The sequence below is a fragment of the Muscardinus avellanarius genome (genome assembly GCF_963383645.1).
Source record: "Muscardinus avellanarius genome assembly, chromosome: 1".
Classification (NCBI taxonomy): Eukaryota; Metazoa; Chordata; class Mammalia; order Rodentia; family Gliridae; genus Muscardinus; species Muscardinus avellanarius.
In genome coordinates, this window is record NC_137786.1 from 158,639,507 (window position 1) to 158,654,223 (window position 14,717).

At 39.0% G+C, this 14,717-nt stretch overlaps 1 protein-coding gene across 1 annotated transcript in view; it reads right to left on the reverse strand.

Moving 5' to 3' along the window:
* The window catches only part of HEPHL1 (hephaestin like 1), a gene marked incomplete at both ends in the record, with an annotated part of 85,937 nt that overhangs the window by 27,963 nt on the left and 43,257 nt on the right, over positions 1–14,717 (reverse strand). Inside the window, 5 exons of the mRNA XM_080692610.1 lie at positions 4,100–4,250; positions 6,019–6,230; positions 8,636–8,767; positions 8,893–9,032; positions 11,966–12,134. Coding sequence (XP_080548736.1) covers positions 4,100–4,250; positions 6,019–6,230; positions 8,636–8,767; positions 8,893–9,032; positions 11,966–12,134 — 804 coding nt within the window. The remainder of the gene's footprint in view (positions 1–4,099; positions 4,251–6,018; positions 6,231–8,635; positions 8,768–8,892; positions 9,033–11,965; positions 12,135–14,717) is intronic.

Sequence of the window (14,717 nt, forward strand, 5' to 3'; positions counted from 1 at the left end):
ACCAAAAAGCCATGAGGTAAGCCAATTTTCAATGAAGATCAAAATTGAGTGAATAAAAAAAATAAATGCTAGAATTATTAAAATTGTAAACAACACACCTTCAAGGACTCTAAAAATCAATAAGAAATAAATCAAATTGTTTTCTTGCATAATATTTCTGGCAAAATTGTTTCGTGGCATAATAGGATTCCTTTCTTTCGATATTTCACTTTTGCATACCATAAGGAACATCATCCTTAGCAAAATACAATATTCATTGATTTCACCAACCTCCCATACTTTTCTCTAAAACTCTTGACAGAATGATCATTTTCTTTTGAAGTTCTTATCCTTTCATCTCCTTTATTAAATTTCTGGTTTTCAGGTGTTAATTTATTTAATTCTGCCAAAACTTCATTAGCCAATGGCTTCACATTTGATCCTGGAAGTTATCAGACATCCCTTTACTGATTTATGGATTCTGCTTCATTTGAAAGATTTTTAATAAATTTTTATATTTGCATGTCTGATTAGTAAAGAGGGATTTGGGGGGTAGTAAGGGAACACTGAGTTCATAAAAGGTTAGTTCTTAAGTAAATAAGTTGTTTTATAATTTTTACTTCCTTGTCCCAGTAAAATAATTGAAAGATAATATTATGCTGAGATCAGAAAGTCAAGGGTCCTATGTTTTCTCTCAGATGTAGAAGCTGAAGGTAAAACAGGGAACAGAAGGGACTTCAGTTAAAGGAGAGAGACCACTGGGCTAGTGGAAGGTGACTGGGGGAGGGTATCAGGGAGGGGAATAAAGGAGGCTTGAGGAAAGGCACAGTACACGTATATGAAAGTATCATGGTATACTACTTCCATATATGAAGATATCACTACCCATCTCACTAATATGTTTTCAGAGGGAGGAAGGGGGAATGAGATGGTATACAGAGGAAAAATTTACGAGGCGATGTGTGTATGTGTGAATATATCGCTCTGAATCTCACTCTGATGTGTAATTACAATGCATCAATAAAAGTGTGAAAAACAGCTGGAGTATTTAATGATTTCTTAGATATGAAGACCCTCTGTGCTTCCAGAGTAGCAAATTAATTTTATCTTTTACATCAACCTCAACCTATCAGTAATAGCACCTATTGATAAAGCTACCTGGAGCAATGCCTTTAGAAGAATTTAAAAACCACATTCCCAATTTGTGAGGGTGAACGTCATGATCAAATAGCAATGGCTTCTTGGTGAGTACACATAATTATAATTATGCTTGATGGCTCTAAGAGAGAGAGAGCTATTCTATCTCCTTCCTACTCTCTATTAACATCTATTCTTGTATAATCTTATTGTCAAGTAAAATTACTTTTTACTTTTTTTATTTGAGGAGCTTTTATTGGAAGTGTGAACACAGAAGAAAGAAAAATGTGTTAGGTCTCTTGCTGTTTTTTGGGGATGCTAATTTTGTTGCATTAACCACTGAAGGGGAATGGTGAGTATAGAACCATAATTAGATCTAAATATGTAAGTTATTCTATTCCCAAGCTTCAGAACATGTTTTCAGTTAAACAAGAGGCCTCCAAATTATAATATTTTTGAATACTTAGGTTTATTAGTGTATTTTTGTTGATTTCCCTGTTGAGAGAACATCCCCTAGTCAATTAAATGGACAGATCTCTGAATTTTCTCTAGCATATGTCTTTACCATGCATATAACATTCACTCAACAAATTATGATTTGTGCTAAATATCCACTTTCAGGGTCAGGGTTATTGTAGCACTCGAGTGTGTGTGTGTGTGTGTGTGTGTGTGTGTGTGTGTGTGTGTGTTGCTGGGAATTGAACCCAGGGGCATTCTACCTCAGAGCTAAACCCCAGCCCAATTTTTTATTCTTTAGTTTGAAACAGGGTTTCACTAAGCTGCAGAGGGCCTCACTAAGTAGCTGAGGCTGGCCTAGAACCCGCATCCTCCTGTCTCAGCCTCCTCAATGCTGGGATTACAAGCGTGCGTCACCATGCCCAGCTTTCTTTATTAATTATTATTATTATTATTATTATTATTTTACTTTTGTATTTGCAGATCCAGTAGGACATGGCAATCATGCTTAAATCTGGAACTATTAGTAGAAATTCTAAGAAGCCCTGGGGCTTCTAAGAAGAGCACATTTTTAGGAGAGAAAGCAAAACTTTGATAATGCTTTTTAAAATAAACGATTAAAATCTTATCCTTTGAATGTTAAAGAGTAATAAAATAAATCATGGTACCAATAAATTTAGAATTTGGCTGGCTTGGTGGAGAATCTTTTCTTGACTTGGAACTCTTGTTAAAACTTCTCTTTCTTGATCATTCATTCATTAAGCAAACACCTTTTGAATCCAGTCTATATAATAGATGCAACACAAATCATTGTACCATGTGAGGCCCCTTCTCCTTAATTTCATTATTTTTTTTTTTTTGGTGGTATTGGGTTCCTGGAAACCTTTCTACCTCTGGGCTAGACTCCCAGACCTATTTTATACTTTTATCTGTTTTATTTGGAAACAGGGTCTCTTAACGCCAGCGTGGCTGCCTTTGAACCTACGCGATCCTCTTGTCTCCACCTCTCAAGCAAGAGATTACAAGCGTGTGCCACCACGCCCAGCTAGTTTCATTATTTCTTCCTACTACTTCATGCAAGCAAGACTGGAAGTAGACATTAACACATAACCAGTGTAAAATTTGAATCAAGATATATTATTTTCCTTGAACTTTGCTTTAAAAATGACGTGTCTTGCATTTCTAAAATATGAGAACAAGTTCCACATTGTCAAACCAGGTTGAAGCTAAATTTGACATGGTCCATTCAGTTGTTTATAGTTTCTCCATAAAGGTCTCTCTGATGATATATATATACATATATTTTTTTTGGTGGTACTGTGGGTGGAACCCAGAGGCTTTCTACCTCCGAGCTATACTCCCAGACCTATTTTATATTTTATTTGGAAACAGGCTCTCACTAAGTTGCCAAGAGCCTCACTACGTAGCTGAGACTGGCTTTGAACCTGTGTGATCCTCCTGTCTCAGCCTCCCAAGAGTGGGGATTATAAGTGTGCGCCACCACCCCTGGCTGATGATAATTTTTTTTATAACTTAGATTCCCCACTAAATAATTACTGTTCCCTTGATTCCAGCTCACCTTCCCATTTTTTTTTTACTAACTACTAAGAAGTTCAAAATAAATTCTATGTTTAAGTATAGCAAAGTTTTCCACAGATGATGTTGAAAAGGGCCTTGTTCTCTGCTTTCCAGTGGTTCAAGAAGGACTCTGTTGGAACTGAGCGTCAGGGACTGTGGAAATCTGTGCCCTGGACATTGTGGGACACTTATAACCTTGGGATTTTGTTTGTTTCCTTGGCTGGGAGAAAGGCTAGGGGCTATTTGTTATTCCATAATATTCTAAGAGGCAGCAAATAAATGTTCATCTCTGGCCTAAAATAAGCAGTTTAACACCATCATGGCGCTTGCTTTCGCGCCCGTGTCAGATGCACATTCTTGCAGACACTGAGTTGGGCTCTTGCTCATTACTTTGCCACCTTAGCTGATGTGCTCAAGATTAATGAGAATCCTGTTAGTCACAACCAATTACCAGGTAGTTTGCTACTGTAATAACACTTAATATAAAGAGAGAGACAGGGAAAAGAGAATTAAGTAATTCATTTCCAATGAAGATCTAGGATAGGAATGGCTAGTACTTTACAAATTAGCCTTTTCAGCAGTTGTAAATATTACTTCAGTAGAGATATCTGGCTGTGTAAGATTATCTCCTATTATCTCTTGGGGTATCAGATGAGTGTTATTGCGAGCCCAAGGGAGAAAATGTTGTCAGTAATTTTCTCTATTTCCAGTGGACTGTGATCTTTGCTAGTTCAAATTCTGTGTTCCTTGATCTAAGGCTGATAAAAAATTTTAGAAGTGATAATTAAGTTTCATAACAACTCTGAGAGATACCTTGTGGAGCTGAAGGCACGAAGTAACTTCCTTCATGACCAAGAAACCAAAATTAAGCAATTAAAACATTCCAAACATGCTCACTTCAAATGCAATGAAGCCTTTCCTTTACAGGAGGGAAAGTCAATTATCATACCATGCATTCGGTTGGATTTCACAAACTCTTTGTCTTCCTTATCAATGCTGAAGGGATCCCATGCAAACTTCTGAATATTTTCATCAAAATACCTGCTCAGATTCTCATCAAATACTGTGAACAGTAGGTAAAATTCCTTGTCTATTCCTTTCTATAGAGAAGAAAAACAAATACATGAGAAGGGACAGCTTGCATCGAATCTTGGTACTGATTTGCTTTCAAAGTTTACACAAATTGGTTTAGGATTGACCAACATTAGCCATAGATTCACCGTATCATTTTGCAAGTCAGGATCCTGGCACGACTCTGATGGGTTCACTTGATACCCAGAAAATGTGTCTTTCTCATTATATCCTTCCTCCGTACATTTGACTTCTTGCAAGGAACCATGTCTCTACTAGAAGCCTTCCTATAACGTGACACAACTGTCTTTGGGCTCATCGTCATGATTATTAAAAAGCGGTGGCGTATCACCTGCATGACATCTATCCACCTCTGGGAGAACTTATGACAATTTACTGGAAAGAGATGCAAACAGCTCTTTCCATGCTTATTTATTCACTTTCCTAGAAGAGTCCTGTCCAGGTTTTCACTTGTAGAGGGACTGACACATAGTAGGTGTTTCTTCGGTATTTCTTGCACTAAAAATTTATGTCTGGCCAAATGTATTTTTTTCAGCCAAATCTCAGGTATAGAGTGTTTCAGATTACTTTTTTTAAACTTTCATAAATCTTGTGTAAGTGATCTCACAATAATTTCTCTTAGACAACAACTTCCATAGACTCTAAGGTACTTCTAGCAAACCTCAAAGTTACCACAGAATGGATGCAACAGGGAAAAATTCAGGATTTCCTTACAAATATTTTCTGACACAACCTCTTTGGCTTAGGTATTTAATTGATATGTAGCAAGCTACTGTACTAAAAAAAAAAAAAAAAAAAAAAAGAGGACGGAGGTAGATGCTGAAAGCCTTGCATTCTGTAGACTTTTACTATTTACTAGGGGTAATTCCTACATTATTGATAAATGTCTCTGAATCTTAATTTCTTCAACTGTAATCATTCTTTTTTATCCCATATTATTGGTACAGTGCAAATACTCAGTTTATTACATATGCAATAGACATTTCTCCATTCAGAGAAATGAAAATCTGAGACTCAGAGTAAGATATTTTGTGTCCTCTAAACTTAGAAATTCCTTTGAGCTCAGAAATGAACCCATTCAAAGCCAGATACTATCAAATATATCATTTAAATAAATTGTCTTGCTATTGCTTAATGGTGATACAACTGGGGAAGTAAATGGTTAAAGACCAGATGTTCTTCTTTTGATAAATGTGTTTAATATCATGTAGACCTAACTTGAAATGCTATGCTTTGCCCCACTAATCAGTGAGACCATTCAAGTTGTTAAGTTGGGACTTGCAAGAAGTTATCTATACACTTTCTTGTTCCTTCAGTCACAGTGATTCATTTCCAATTTACAGTTAGGAGTTCCAGTGGTCCTCTCTCTTGACTACACACTAGAATCACCTGGAGATTCAGATTTAATTAATCAGAAATATCTGAATACAAGATGCTTAAAGGCTACCAGATGTGGCCAAGAGTGAGAAACCTTAGCCAAGAAAGACACCGGTTGTGTTTTATATAGATCTCTGAAGATTCCAGAATCAAAGCAACAAGCAGGAAATGAGGCCCATGGAGTCCCAGATACAACATACAAAAATGCTAAGTTCCTGGATGGGCACTGGTAACTAAAAATTTAAGTTTTAAATAAAAAATAATAAAATCTTCATCTAGAAGTCAATTTCAAGAAAAGTTGATTCTGTAACTGACTCTTCATCACTATCTAATCTCCAGCCACATTGCTGATCCCTCCCACATACATCCACAAGAATGCTGTGACATTTCATGGCCTACCTGTGTCCCATCAGCATTGAGAACGCCCCTTTTACAGACCAGCAAAGGCCCTACAAGGCCAGCACTGGTGTCCTTGATTGGCTCAACTGCTGAGAAGTAAAGATAGGTCAGGCAGGGAGGATCATCAGCTGTTGGGCTTACGCTTTCGGGAACTGTCCATCTGTATGTGAAGGTTTCACCTGGCTTAACATGTGCCCCTGGCTTCAGAAATCCTGAGGATACAAACAAGGTAGTTACTCAAAGCAATAGCCAAGAACATTAAACCTGTCACTTTGGGTCTCCGGCCATGACTGTCTACCTCTGATAAAGATGTGTTTTGTAGGACAATTGTATTTTTCTATCACGGAGGCCACAGCCCTGGTCTGCTGTTTTGTGAGATAGAAGCATAAATAAGAGGATTCTCATCTTTGTAGATTGTATTCCATTTTGTACTCAAATACCAAGTTTAGTGAATATTCAAAGAGTGGTAATAGCCCATTCAACATTTAAATGCAAATCCTACAGACTTGCTCTGCATCTTGTTTCGTGCTTTTCAAAAAGTCACCAATAAATTTACTGAGTTAAAAGATAGAACCAGCCTAAGTGCCCATTAACAAATGGGGGATTAAAAAAACTGTGCCCTATATACACAATGGATTTTTACTCAACCACAAAGAAGAACAAAATTATGTTATTTGCAGGAAAATTGATGGAACTAGAGAATATTGTGCTGAGATTAGCCACTCCAAGAAAGTGAATAGTTATGGGTTTTTTTCCTTATATGTGGAAGCTAGAGAGAAATTGGGTAACAAAAGAGACCTCAAATAAATGTGTAGAGACTCCAGTGAAGCAATGAAGAAGATTCAGGAAATAGAGGAGGGGAGAGGGAGATGTAATGAATGTAAGAGTTTAAATAATAATACTATGTACATATATGAAGTCATCAACACTAATCTCAATGACGTGTCTTGAAAGGGGAGGGAGCTGAGTGAGATCTGGAGGGAAACGCTGTGTGCATGTGCACATGTGTGTGCCTGTCACTGTATACCTCATTATAGTGTACAATTACAATGTACCAATAAAAATGTATTTTGGGGGATTGAACCCAGGGGCATTCTACCTCTAAGCTATACATACCCACCCCTATTTTTTTTTTTATTCTTTATTTGAAACAGGGTCTCACTAAGTAGCTGAGGCTGGCCACAGCTCGTGCCTGTGATCTGCTGTCTCAGCCTCCCCAGGTATGGGGATTACAACCATGTGCCACCACACTCAGCTGAAAATGTATTTTTTAAAAAGATGGAAAACATAAACATTCTGGCTTTGCCTGGTGTTCTTTCTGCACCTGCTCACAGAAAGTCACTCTGAGAGTTCAGGGGCAGGTGACACTGCTGCGGCAGGAGAGTTAAGGATGCACCTGGGGAGAGGACATCCTCCCTCCATTCCTTCCTTCTCCATCCTCTCACCTCAACATAATCCCACTTCACACTGGGCTCAGGTTCACACTTGGGTACAGGGAAGGGCCCAAGGTGGCAGTGATGTTTGGTACAGTGATGAGGATAGGTAAAGAGGAACCAATGGGTTCTCAAAAGCAATATTGTGGAAAGACAGTTCTTGCTGTCAGTAGGCAAAAGCTGCCCCTCCTCTGGGCTGAAAGCCTGTGTGCCCTGTTCTGTGGGGGAAAGAGGCCATACAGAATGATCAGGGTATATTTCTGAGTTTAAGTAAATATTTGCTGGAAGAGACAGAGCAAAGACCATGTATAAAATTTTAATGTAAACAGAGCATTGGGAATCTGATTTCCCCCTCACTGTTAACTAGCAGAACCCCATGGAACCTGCTGTAGAAATACTCCAGTAGGGTATCTAGTGGCTTTCAGTCTTGGCTGCACACTGGAATCAGCTGGAGATTCTGATTCAGTTATGTTACTGAACACAGGATGCCTAAAAGGTTTTCAGGTGTGACTAAGAGTGAGAAGCCCTTGCTAAAAGACCCCAGTTGCATTCCATGCAGAGCTCTGAAGATTCCAGAATCGAAGGACTCAGAGGGAATAAGGCCCAACAAGTCCCAACTACAGAGAAGAGGAAGTGATTATAAAAGTAGCTCACTTTGTAGTAAGCTGCATTACTGAGAGGGAAGGAAAGACAGTAACATTTCCCAAGATCCCACAGGGGCCATGCCCTGTCCCACATTCTCTTCATTCCATTCCAAATCCCTGTGAGGTGTGTATTATTATCATCATGTGATGGGTAAGAAGAATAAAGGTCAGGAAGTTTAAATAATTACCCATATGGAGCCAGGCATGGTGGCATATGCCTATAATCACCAAGTACACCAGTACTTGGGAGGCTGAGACAGGAGGATCTCAGGTTCAAGGCCAATCTCAGCAATTTAGCAAGACCCTCAGCAGCTTAGTGAGACCATGTTTCAAAATGAAAGGGTATGATGGTGCTGCTTGGAGGCAGAATATCCCTGGGTTCAATCACCAGTATCAAAAATAAATGAATGTATATACAAGTAAATTCCCATACTCTCAGGGCTGGTAGGGGAAAGAAACAGCATTTGAAACAGATTTGTGTAATCTTTGGTCTTTGGCTCCCTCATTCTATTTTCTTCCCTCACCCAAGCTGAGACTTACCATCTATGTTAGGAGTGGCGTCCGATACCTTGTCATAGAGCACACCATGGGGCAAAATGCTGTAGACCTTGTCAGCTTTGTTGGCAAAGGTCACTAGCAGGGTATCACCTACCTCTGCCTTGATTACTGGGCCTGGAAGATATCAGGAGGAGGACAGGAAAGGGGAGAAGAGTTAGAAAGGACTGAATAGGAGCAAGAGATGTATACTCCCCCTGAAACATCTCCCCCTTCAAAACATGAGGATAGTTTTACTGTACCAATAATTCCAAGATGAGCTTCTGTCCCAGAGAGTTTCTTTCTTTGAGTAAAAGTTGCATCGACATACTCCGTATACTGAGCCTTCCAATATCTCCCTCCTATTCTGTTTTTCCCTGGTGTGAAGTAGAATGCAGAGTCACTGTGGAAAGACATAGGGACCTGGCTAGGAACACATCCACCAATGCCTTAATTACGGAGCTTCGTTTTGTTATCTGTCCCACTCTCCCGCCCGTCTTCCCAGAGAGGATGGCTCAGGCTTCAACAAAGTTCCCAGGACTAGTCAACCAGCCTGAAAAGTCTTCAGAGGCTGGATGATGCTCACGCTTATTTCTCTTTAGTCATTGTACTTTCTTCCCCAGAGGTCTAGTAACCAAGGGCACCATAGACGAACTCCTCCCTTACCTATATCAGAGTTCCAGAATGATTTCCTACAGAGTAACAAAGAGCTAACTGGTTTCTTTGCAGAGTTAGCATCCTTCTATCTCTTGCTGATGTCAATATGAATATTCTTTGCATATAGAAAGCTCTTTGTATCTGGTATGATTAAGAAATTGCATGTCTAGTTAATCAAATCATTTTATTAATGGAGAATTATAACTTTATACATGCAATACCAAATTTCAAAGTTGTGAAATAGAAGAACATAACTTCTGATGAATATTAACTCTCTACCATCTTATTTCCATCAATGGTAATATCACTCTTATAGACACAGAGACTGTCTTTGTCTTCTTTTTCTGCCTTATTTCCATATCTCATTCATCCTTATTTTGTAAATTGTTTGTACCCTTCCTTTTCAACGTACATTAGATTTTTTTTTTTTGGCCTTTCTTCCCACAACCACAACGCTGGTTCATGCCTTTATCCCCTTGGATCTGGGGCTTTATTTGACCCTCCTAACTGCACCTCTGCATCTTCTCTGTCACACTGGAGTAGCCCCCCAGCATGTGCACTGCTACTACAGCTGTCATCTCCACAATGGCACTTCCATCATCATGCACCTTCCCCCAAATCTTCATTTGCTTCCCACTGCCAGTCAAATGAAATTTAAAAGTAATAAAGGGCTGGGCGTGGTGGCGCACGCTTGTAATCCCAGTGCTTGGGAGGCTGAGACAGGAGGATCACACAAGTTCGAAGCCAGCCTCAGCTACTTAGTGAGACTCCCAGCAACTTAGTGAGAACCTGTTTCCAAATAAAGTATAAAAAAATAGGTCTGATAATATAGCCCGGAGGTAGAAAAGCCCCTGGGTTCCACCCTCAGTGCCACACACACAAAATAAATAATAAAGGATCTCTTCAACTTATATCCAGTTTAACCCAATTCTCTCCGAAATGCTCTGTGCAAAAGCTCATCCCCTTCTCCTGATTCTGATATAATCTGCATTCTGCATTCTGATATAATCACTTTCTCCTTTGCTTCACTTAAACCCTTATGCCTAAAATCCCCTCTCTTCACTACTCTTTTAAATAAATTCTGTCACTTTCAGTGATTCTCCTTAAATCCCATGTCCTCTGTGAAGCATTCCCTGGCTATCTTTGTTTTCGTCAAACAACCAGAGAACTCACTCTTACTTGTAGCTTACAAAGTTACTTCTCTTCTTCTCTGCAAACAGCTACCTTCTCAGTATAAGGTGGGGACGTTGTCTTAGACATCTCTGCATCCCTCATGCCACCTAGTACATGAGCTTCCATATATCACACAAAGTATAGGCTAAATGTAGTTGGATCTTTCATATTTGAGGAGACACATCAGAATTCTACAAAGCCTCTAAAATATAAATTTAAATGCTAATTTTCATTATTCTGTTTATGGAGAGATACTGGCTAACAGTGAGTGCTATTATCAAAGAGTTTCTTATATGTCATTCCTACAATTCCTTAGGCAAGGTCAGGTGTATCTGTTTTGTGGAAGAATAAATGGATGGCTGTATTATGAAAGAATAAATGGAATTTACAATGAAAGAAATACGGGTGTTTATCATTGATCACACAGAGAACTTTGTAAACATTTCCTCAAACATAAAAAGGATTACAGAGTAATAGTGATTAATCTTAGTACTGTATTGTGCATTTTTAATACTTTCACAGACATAATGGCACGTGATGCTATAAGTCACAGGAGTCTGCATCCACTTAATGAATTTGCAGATTTAATTTGAAAAATATTACATGCTATGGGAGCCCTGAGAGCAAACAATTAATTATGACTCAGGAGTCACGGGAGGCTTCACTTAAGAGACAACAATAGAGTTAAGCTTTGAAGGGAAAAAAGACATTTTACTGAGCCGGGCGTGGTGGTGCACGCTTGTAATCCCAGCATTCGGGAGGCTGAGACCTGGAGGATCACGGTTCGTGGACAGCCTCAGCTACTTAGTGAGGTCCTCTGCAACTCAGTGAGACCCGGTTTCAAAATAAAGAATAAAAAATAGGGCAGGGGGTGTAGCTCGGAGGTAGAATGCCCCCTGGGTTCAATCCCCAGACACGCAAAGAAAAAAAAGAAAGAAAAAGAAAAAGGATACTCATGGGCCACAGGGAGGGATAAGTTATATCAGGCTGCTCCTAAGCCAAAGAGAGAGAGAGAGAGAGAGAGAGAGAGAGAGAGAGAGAGAGAGAGAGAGAGAAAAGAACTCATCTCCAAACCCAAAACCAAACTCCAAAAGCCCATCTCCACTGAAAAAGAATCCTGTCTTAGTCCCGCTTTGAGATTGGGCTGTATGTTTCTATCACTCTGAACCTCATTATGATATATAATTACAGTCCATGAATAAAAGTATATTATTTTAAAAGATGGGTCTGCTCTAATATTTGCAAATACCTTCTTCTGTTCTTTGTCAGTTTAGTAGTTCTCGTTGCACTGAGCACTGTAGTTTACACATAGCAGGTACTCAAGAAGTGTTTTATGAATGAATGCATCTCGTGCTTTGTTTTAGCCAGCCCATCACATAAAGAACTCCCTAAGCAGTGATATCATGCCATTCAGAGCAGTGCTGGGAATACAAGTGAGATCACAGGGAAAGCCCACCACATCCCTCCCCTGAGACAGGCTTAGACACAACAGCAGGGAGTGCTTACCTGCCAGAGGCATTTAGGAGAAGGCCGCTGAATTTGTCATAGCCTTGAGGACCATAATCCCAAAGAATTTTTTCAGCAGCTATGAAGTAGTGCCTCTGTTGACCCTTCATCTTGGGGTGAGAAATATCACCTTTACAGTTACCAACATCATATTGTCCCAGCATACCAGCTGCAGAATAGAGGAAAACCACAAGCCAAGGTATAAATGAAATCATACAGGAAAAGACAAATAGATTTGACTTAAGGACTATTGAAATTTCTATACAGAAAACTGGACTATTAGCAAAGTTAAAAACAAAGGATAAAAGGAGATATTTGTAACATATAAGGAAGTAAAAAGTAAGTTTCCAAATAGAAAAAAAGGCATAAATAGATTCTTCACAAAAGAAATAACGTCAGCCAATAAGCAAATGAGGAAATAGTTCAATCTTAATAGCAATCCAACAGCACTGCTTTTAATTGATCATATTGGTATAGATTAGAAGAATTAATAATTCTTAGTGTTGGCAGGTAAATAGAGGAGAGGATATACTCACATAATGTGGGTGGAAAAGCAACAATCATTATTTATTTATTTAATTATTTAATTATTTAATTATTTATTCATTTATTTTGGTACTGGGGGTGGAACCCAGAGGCTTTCTACCTCCGGGCTATACTCCCAGACCATTTTTATAATTTTATTTGGAAACAGGGTCTCACTAAGTTGCTGAGAGCCTCACTAAGTATCTGAGGCTGGCTTCGAACCTGTGTGATCCTCCTTTCTCAGCCCCCCAAGTGCGGGGATTACAAGCGTGAGCCACCATGTCTGGCATAAAGCAACAATCTTTAAAGGTGAATTTAGCAATACATGTCTTTGAAAACAAAAACAAAAACAAAAAACCTCTGTCCAGGTGTGGTAGCACACACTTATAATTCCAGCATTTGGGAGACTGAGACAGGAGGATCTGGGTTCGCAGACAGCCTCAGCTACTTAGGGAGGCCCTTTACAACTCAGTAAGACCCTGTTTCAAAATAAAGAATAAAAAAATAGGCCTGGGGGTGTAGCTCAGAGGTAGAATGCCCCTGGGTTCCATCCCAGTACTGCAAAAACAAAACAAAACTCTGACACAGAGATTCCAAACCTAGGGCTTTCTTAAGGAAATGTTTAGACAAAAGTGCAAACATATATGTAAATTATTTATAGTAGCAAAACAAAGAGAAAATACAAGTGTTCATCAATAGAGTGTTGGTTAAGCAAATTGTAATTTCCTTCTTATTATGGACACTAGAAGCATTAAGAATGATGAAGTAGCTTTATATTTACTGACATGTAAATATTGTTTTAATATGTTAATAAGAGAGAAATAAGCTGTAGAACAGGACTAACAGACTTATTCCAATTTATAAATGGAATGCGTATTTATATACAAGGGTATAGAAAATAGTGAGGGAGAATATCCATCAAAGTGTGGTACCAGCATCTCTAGGTGAATTACTGATTTTTAAAATCAAAGGCCATGTATTTTCTAATAATCAAATGTATTGGTATATTGTAATCATACATGATAATGAGGTTCACAATGATACCTTCATATATGCACGTGACATCACTTGGTCTGTTCCCCTTTTCTCACCTTTCCCCTCTCCCTTCCTCCCTTCCTGTATATGATAATGAGATTCACAGACACAATAATTTTTTCTGAAGATATAGACAAGTTAGGCAATGCTGTGTATCAGTAAATGTATAAACAGCTACTGGCCAGATTTCACAATCTCACTTGCTCAAATGGCTGCTATTGTCTTGATTTTAAGTCTCGATTTGGAACACCTAGGTCAAAGAGTTTCTTCCCAGGTTCAACAGCATGAAACCTTTTAAGAATAGGAACCTGTCTTGTTCCTTCTTATCTCCCCAGACCAGTATCTGATACATATTAATTGATCAATCTTGAGTTGAATTTCACTAGAACAACCCAGCTGACTAATACTAAGACTAGTTGTGCAAGGTTGACAGGAATGATTGGATTTCTGCACCTATTAGTGATTTATGTAGTTGGTGGTATACAAATTTAATCAGACATTATTTCTTCTATGTTGGTCTCATTGACACATGTTTTTTTCTTCCTGTTTTTACCATCTAGATCATACCCTTTATGTCAAAACTCCAATGCAAGCCAAGTGTGGTGGCGCACACTTGTAGTCCCAGCATTCGGAAGGCTGAGACTGGAGAACTGTGGTTTGCGGACAGCCTCAGCTACATAGTAAGGCCCTCTGCAACTTAGGGAGATCCTGTTTCAAAATAAAGAATACAAAATAAGACAGGGGGTGTAGCTCAGAGGTTGAACTCCTGGGTTCCATCCCCAAACCCACACACAAAGGGAAAAAAAACACTCCAATGCAGCCAATACTTCTTAACCAGCATTTGGTGGCCAGAATTTTCCACAGAATCTTTTCTGCACAGTAAGAATATATAATATTACTCTTCCCCAAATGCCACACTGATTATAGTATGTCACTAGTGTGGTTGAGGATCTGGAAGGGCTCCCAGTTGCCTTCCCAGACAGTCTGGGAAGTCTACCTCCTTATCCTGGCCATTCAAAGCCTTCCCACTAGGGCCCAGTCCTCCTGCAGAGGATTCTCTTGCTCATCAAACCTCTAGCACAACCCTATGGCCCAGCTCAGTAAGGACCTATTCTGAATCATTCCAATGAATCAAGACCAAGTTATCTAAATCAGCAAATATTTTTCATTCACTTCTCATGGGCATGAAGAG